This window comes from Pundamilia nyererei, unplaced genomic scaffold (assembly GCF_000239375.1).
Source record: "Pundamilia nyererei isolate P.nyererei 1_Seehausen unplaced genomic scaffold, PunNye1.0 scaffold00510, whole genome shotgun sequence".
NCBI classification, from domain to species: Eukaryota; Metazoa; Chordata; class Actinopteri; order Cichliformes; family Cichlidae; genus Pundamilia; species Pundamilia nyererei.
In genome coordinates, this window is record NW_005187911.1 from 10,151 (window position 1) to 17,924 (window position 7,774).

The 7,774-nt window shown below is 37.9% G+C and overlaps 1 protein-coding gene across 3 annotated transcripts in view; it reads right to left on the reverse strand.

Moving 5' to 3' along the window:
* Positions 1-203: 203 nt before the first annotated feature.
* Positions 204-7,774, reverse strand: part of LOC102214869 (stonustoxin subunit beta-like) — an 11,343-nt gene continuing 3,772 nt past the window's right edge. The window contains exons 1-4 of one of the 3 annotated variants that reach the window (XM_013907760.1): positions 7,433-7,758; positions 5,837-6,662; positions 1,392-1,438; positions 204-1,217 (exon numbers count right to left, since the gene is read on the reverse strand). In XM_013907760.1, the coding sequence (XP_013763214.1) occupies positions 682-1,217; positions 1,392-1,438; positions 5,837-5,886 (633 nt within the window). In that variant the 5' untranslated portion in view covers positions 5,887-6,662; positions 7,433-7,758 and the 3' untranslated portion in view covers positions 204-681. Of the gene's footprint in view, positions 1,218-1,391; positions 1,439-5,836; positions 7,759-7,774 lie in introns of those variants that run through there. The other 2 variants (XM_013907759.1, XM_013907758.1) reach the window with 2 other exon arrangements.

Sequence of the window (7,774 nt, forward strand, 5' to 3'; positions counted from 1 at the left end):
AATACAACTTGCCTAATAATTCTGCACTCCCTGTATGTGCTGCGGCACAGTGGTTGGGAAACTCTGATTTAGAGTTCAAGGAGATGTTAGTGACATCAGAGCCATACGTATTGATCTGATATGGAAGTTCATGTTTCTGTGATTGGATCATTTTTTAAAAGCAGGTGTTTTTATAGAATGACAGAAACATGAGAGATGCTGAATGTCTTTAATATTTTATACACTGAGAACGTTTGGATGTCTGCTTATTCAGTCATGATGGTAAAATGCCATTAAGAAAGAGAAATCAAACACTTGGATGCATTTTAATGAGTTCAGTTTTGTTTATAATACAGAGGAGTTGTGGTTGTGAACTGAGCTTCAGAAATACACAACATACTGATATCCTCTGTGAAAAGAGCTACATAAATACATTTTACTTACTTACTGTGAAACTTTGAATGGAAAAAGACAAAATGGTAGCTTTTTCCATTCAAAGGAATAATGGTAGCTTCCATCTTTAAAGGACCGAAGAGGAAGAAGTTTACAAGGAATCATTTAGAACAGTTTAAAACATGAACGGATTGAATCCATGAATCTGAAATCATGTTTCTGAATGAAAGAGACAGACATGTACAGACTGAACTATCTCTTGAACAGCCAGAGTGTTTCCCTAACAGGAGGACACTCTTTACATTTAACTCAGCACAGACACACTGAGGCACCAGAAGACCTGAACCAAAATCCAGGATAAAGAGGTTCAGTGAATGTGGTGTTGAAGGTGTGGATGTGGATCAGAGTGTCTGAGGAGAGTATGTAGAAGGACAGAGTGCCAGCAGGACAGTCCACATACACTGCTACTCTGTTAGAGACAGAGGAGGAGGAGGAGGAGGCAGAGGATACTTTGCTGCTATTGTGCCAGACAGAATGAGACCCATTATCAGAGCACCTCAGACTCCAGGATTTATCATTTTCTCCAGACACACAGTCATCACCATCTCCTTTCCTTTCAATTCCTCTGTAACTCACTGCTATCTCAACCCTTCTTCTCCACTCGACCTCCCAGTAACAGCGACCAGTCAGGCCATTTCTACACAGCAGCTGATAACAAACATCAAATCTGTCTGGATGATCAGGATATGACTGAACCTCGTCCACACGTGTCACCTTCCTGTTGTTGTCAGACAGTTTGAGGTTTGGGTGTACTGTGTTTGTGTCGATTGTGAGTTGACAGGAATCTGATGGAGAGAACAAACACAATCCAGCTGCAGTTATTGATCCATCATCTGTTCATTGACTGACACTTTGATGATGACTCCTGACATGAGAGATGTGAATGAGTGATGTGACAGTTTGAAGATGGTCAATGTGTGCTGCTTTGTTTTCATGAATCACATTAAAAGCACACTTACACTTCCTCAGGCCTGGTTTTAACCATTGGGTTCCAGCAGGCTCCACCCTGAAAGGAGGAAGAGGGTCAGACATGCACACATGGACATTACATGGTTCTCATACGCATACTGTTATACACAGATAAGGGAACAGTCCAACATTTTCACAAATACACTTCAATCCATACGTGGATCAAACTGCTGATGATTTGGACTGATCCTGGATCTGTCTGTTCTTTGAAGAAGTTGTTGGATTGGTTGAGATAACAATAAATCCATAGATTCAAAGCACGGCTCCACTACTTTAGTGTTCAGTGTCTTAAAAATAAGAAGAGCATTTCAATTGAAAATATATTTTGTGACCATGATAATCCTTCAGTTCTCCTGACTACTTTTAGTGAGATGTGCTTACACTGGAGGGGAATAATTAATTATTATTATTATTATTATTATTATTATTATTTCTAGTACTACTACTACTAGCACCACATAGTAAAAGACAAATGTGGGTTATTTGCTACAGCCTTGAAACAGTAAATTAATTTCAGACTGAAGGGAACTGAATGTTATCTTTAAATCTTGGAGATTCAACATATTTTGAAGATTTCTCTCATTTTTGATTACACATAATACATTTGTTGTATTACCTGATACAGTTTGAAGTTTTCCACATAATTTTTACTCTTCAAACGTTACATTTTGTGCTTTCTCAGCAGATTGCATGATCTGACCTCCGGGTGAATTTACTGGAATACCCACTCCTGTAGCATTGTCCAGAACACTGCCAAAACATCTGCTTTTATAGAGGTGCTCACTCTTGCTGATGATCAATTAATCAGGTGTATTTGATTAGTAACATCTGGCTGTTATTTTATCTTGAACAGTAACGGTGTATTTAGATTTTCACTTGACTGCATTGTTTCTCTCCCTCTCTCTCAAGTCACTTATTTTTCTTTTGCTTGCCTCCGTATTCATTTTCCACTGCTCACATTCTTTCGCTTCATCAGTTTGATGAATGGTGTGACTCGTCACAGCTGGAGCTAAATGTGAGCAGAACCAAAGAGATGGTAGTGACCTTTTCCAGCAGAAAAGGAGATGGCTAGGGCTGTTTATCCATGGGTCACCAGTAGAGATCATGAAGGAGTACAAGTACTTGGAGACCATCTTCGACAACCACCTGAGATTCTCCTCCAACGCCGAGGTGCAACAGACAATGGACCTCCTTAGAAAACTGAACTCCTTCTGCACCAGTAATAATATCTTAATAGCCTTCTATTAAACCTTCATTGAAAGTGTCAGGACATTTTGTCTGATCTGTTGGTTCCATTCCATCACCATGCAGGATGAGAACTGCCTATGAACTTTGTCAAGATGTCATGTAACATGTTGAGATGAAATTATTTGAAGTGCCTCAATGCTACGCTTTATATTAACTAAAGTGTCATATAATTATATAGTGTAGTATTAAGTGGACACAGCCCTGAACAATAAAGGCTCTTAACGCCAGTCAGAATAAAGTGTGAAATGATCTACTGAGCAGTGTGTTGTCTTCCATCAGTGTTGATATTTAACAAACATCAACATTTGTCGCCTTCTCAATATTCTGTACACACCATCCAGCGACACTCCAGAATGTGTTCTTTCCCTTGATGAAGAGCAAGCGTTTGACTGTCTAGAATGGAACTATTTATTTGCTGTGCTGGAAAGATTTGTTTTTTTGTCCCAATTTCATCTCATGGATCAAGAACCTATACTTGTCTCCTGTTGCTTCAGTTTGCACTAATAGCCAGAAATCAAAATTATTCCTTAAAGAAGGCACACGACAGGGTTGCCACCTTAGCCCATTGTTATTTGATCTAGCTATTGAACCCTTAGCAATGCTTTTTTTGAAGCAGTAAACGTGTTCAGGGTATACAAAGAGGTCAAACTGAACATAAAGTCTCTCTCTATGCTGACGATTTATTGCTTTATATTTCAAATCCACATACTTCCCTACCGTCTACACTGTCACTACTCACATGATTCAGTCACATACATGTCCAAGTGTAAACTTTGTCCACTTTGTCCACTAAATGAAGAAGCGTTTCAAATAGATTTGTCTGGTTTCCCTTTTAAACTGGTCAAAGAGCAGTTTACCTACTTCAGTATTAAAATTACAAGAAAGTATAAACAACTTCTCAAAGCCAACTTTTTTACACTATTGAAGAATCTCAAACAAATCCTACTACAGTGGTCATCCCTGAACACAGCTCTGGTCGGATGAATTAATTCAATTAAAATGAATATCCTTCCTTGGTTTTCATACTTATTTCAATCTTTATCCCCAAGTCTTTCTCTACAACCCTTAATTCTAACATTTCCTCCTACATTCGGAAGGGTAAACGGCCTCAAGTAGCTAACGTGCATTTACAGAAACCTAAGATTGACGGGGGTCTGGCACTCCCCAACTTTAGCTTTTACTATTGGGCTGCCAATACTCGCTCCCTGACCGACTGGTTAAAGTCTGGAGAAACCTTATATCTAATCCGATAATTCAGCACTCCCTCGGGCTGTGGACTCAGTTCAGGAGACATTTCAACCTTAATCATTTTTCACTTCAAAGTCCCATCCTATCAAATCACCTATTCCTCCCTCCGACTTTAGACAACTTGGTTTTAAGATCTGGTTTAGAGCAGGTATTATTTACTTAAAAGATCTCTTTATACACAATAAACTAGCATCATTTGATCAGCTGTCAGCAAACTACACTCTTCACAAAGCTCACTTTTTTAGATATTTACAACTCAGATATTTGTTTTGCAATCCCACCTCTCCAATTTTCCAGAACCTCTAGCTGCTAACTTACTGGACGAACTCCTTAGTTTGCAACTATCAGGCAAATTTATAATCTCCCGCATCTATAACAAACTGTGGAGTGTAACCTCAGCTCCCCTTGAAGGCTTAAAATCCACATGGGAGGAGTTGCGTATATCTATGTCAGATGATGTTTGGGACTCAGTCCTTTCTCTGGTAAAAACCACGTCACTCTGCGCTCGCCACTCCCTATTACAATTGAAAGTAGTCCATAGGGCCCAATTATCTAAATCCAATTTAGATAAGATTTATCCTAGCTAAGACCCTCACTGTTACAGGTGTGGGTCTGATGATGCCAATCTTGCCCACATGTTTTGGACCTGCCCTGCCTTGGCAAGTTTTTGAAAGGAGATTTCCTGCACTCTGAACAAGGCTACCAGGCTGAAACTGACTCTCAACCCCCTACTGGCTCTCTTTGGTACAGTGGGTGAGGATCGATAAGTATATTACTGGGGCAAAACGTTGGGTGCTGTCCTTTGGTTATCTTCTGGCTAGGCGTACCATTTCGATGAGGTGGAACGCTGCTGACCCACCCACCCATGTACAGTGGGTTGCTGATCTCATGTCATGTCTCAGTCTTGAAAAGATCCACTGCTCCACCCAGAACCAAAAGGGCACATTTGATAAAATCTGGGATCTGTTTCTGGAAACTTCTCTAAACATTCCTGCTGACTAACAGATTTTCTTCTTCCATAGAGATTCGATGTGTGTCTGTGTTTATGGGAATGTAAAGCTCAGTGGTGTTGCTGCTAACTCCTGATGGTTTGTAAGGAATGTTTTTTTTTTTGTATCAACCATCCCTCCTGGGTTGTGGGTTTTTTGTAAATGTTTTTTTAACCTATGTTCTAACATGAGAAGATCTGTTTTGTATTCAATGTAAACAGTTTTTGTGTTTCCCTTTTCTTTACTTTTTTTCTAAACTGTATCCACAATCACTCAATAAAATATTGTGAGTAAAGATGTGTTGAAACATATGACTTCCTGCCCAATCCCTGTCATTTGTATGAGGTATTATATTGTCATTATGTTGTTATGTGTTACACTGGTCCTTCATATGGTTTTTCAGTATTGAACAATCTCCAGTCTTGATGGGATTGTTCTCATAAATATCTTCTGCCACCTTGGATGGTTCAGACAAGAACAGCTGGTTTATTTTCCCAGCTTCTTTCTCTCTGATATATCTATTCAGGTGGTTAACCAAAGCTGTAATTTGTTGGGATTTGTCATGTTTGGGAAGCATATTATATTTCTTATGCAGCCCTTTCTTCATCACACCTGTCTGAAGCAGAAAGGTGTGATGAAGAAAGTACCTTTCTTAAAGAAAAATATTTTTTTAAAACTTACTGCATAATTACAAAGAAATCTACCCAAATAGTGAAAGAAAGAAATTACATTTATCACTGCTCTTATAAAAGTTACTGCAGTATACTTTCATAAATATCTCATTATTAATTAATTAAATAATTTCCTTATGTTTTTAAACTAGACCAGTGTCCTATTCAGAATAAACAAAAAATGGTTCTGCATTTGTAATTTGTAACATAATATCAATTAGTAACTCAGTGAAGGACACAAGAAATGTATCCAGCTCCTCCTCTTCTATCAGACATTACGTGAGAGTGTCCAGTTTCCAGCGTGGATCCTTCAGTTCCAGCAGCTTCATTCCTGAGTGTCCTGGATGATTGTAGCTCAGGTCCAGCACTGTCAAATGGGAGGGGTTGGAGCTCAGAGCTGAGGCCAGAGAAGTAAAGCCTTCCTCTGTGATCAGACAGCCTGACAGACTGCAGACACACAAAAAACTTCATTAAAGACTTTCACTATTTATTTTTTTATTTTAGTGGAGATACAATGTTATCCAACCATTACATCCATGAAGTTCATTCTAGCTTTGAAAAGAAAAGTGACCATTCACACCTGATAACGCCACTTGTGTGAACTTGTTTAATAATACACAATCTGTATAGAACCCCTTGCACAAGCAATTAGGCAAAATAGAAATCTTAAAGGAATAGTGGTGGGGGATGAGGAACATATTATAGGACTTTTTTGCAGATGATGTGATCTGTTTTTTAGAGGATCCCGACATATGTATTCCCATATTAATTAAGCAACTCAAGATATTTGGTTTTTATTCAGGATACAAGCTTAACTTGAATAAAACTCTGATTTTAACATTCAACTTTCTCCCTTCCAAAACCATAAAACAAAAATATAATTTGAATTGGAGAGCAACAAAAATGAAATATCTTGGGGTAACCTTATCACAAAACGTTGAGGACTTATATAAACTTAACTACGTTAACTTAGATAAGGAAATTAAGAGTGATTTGGATAGGTGGGCTACTCTTCCATCAGATATTGGCGCTCGAATAGAGACGATAAAAGTATGTGTCTTACCCCGACTTCTCTACTTTTTTCAGTCACTACCCGTTGATATACCTGAAAAACAATTTAGATTATGGGACAAAATTATATCCAAGTTTATATGGAATGGTCATAGACCGAGAATTAAATTTGAAACACTACAGATAAGAAAGGATAAGGGGGGTTTGGCACTCCCAAATCTTGAGGCATACTTTTATGCTGCACAAATCAGGTACATCATTTGTTGGTGTGACAATGATTATGAAGCCAAATGGAAGAATTTAGAAAAATCAGTACAAGGAAGAAAAATTCAAAGCCTTATAGGAGACAGAAAAGAAACAATAAGAGTAATTAAACAGCTGAATTCAGTCACTCAGTTTACGCTTAAAATATGGTTTAACCTGATACGAAAATACAAACTAGAAAATGAGCTTGGATTAATCCGATGGATAGCCTATGATAAGGGTTTTACACCCGGTTCTATGGACCAAAGATTTAAACAGTGGATTCCTACTGGATTAACAGCAATGTGTACACTAATTAAAGATGGGAATTTTATGAGTTTCCAGGAGATTAAACAAAAATATGACCTAAGTAATCAAGATCACTACAGATATTTACAGATTAGGGACTTTTTTTAATAAAGAAGTAAAATATAGTGTAGATCTGGATAAAAATTCGATAATTAAAACCATAACTGAAGTTTACAAAGCAAAAAAAATTAGAATAATCTCTACAATTTACGAGCATATAATGGAGGCAAGAGGGTGTACAACAACATATGTAAAACTGAAGTGGCAGAGAGAGTTGGGAGTGAACATATCTGATGAGGAATGGTCACAAACCTGGAAAATACAGCAGTCAACAACATCATCACGTGCCTGGATACTGCACTGCTGGAAAAATGTAATTAGATTTTTTATAACACCCAAAATTAAGAACAAACATACTTCATTACCACAACCGTGTTGGAGGAGCTGTGGAGAGGTAAATGTGAATCATTCCCATGTGTTCTGGTTCTGTCCCAAGATTACAAAATTTTGGGAAGATGTTCATTTAGTTATAGGTAAAATTCGGGTTATGCTGTATCTAAGACTTGTACATTATTATACTTTGGTGTCATTACGGGAAATGTGATGAAAGAAGATAGATACATATTGAAAATTATGCTTGCTGCCTGTAAAAAG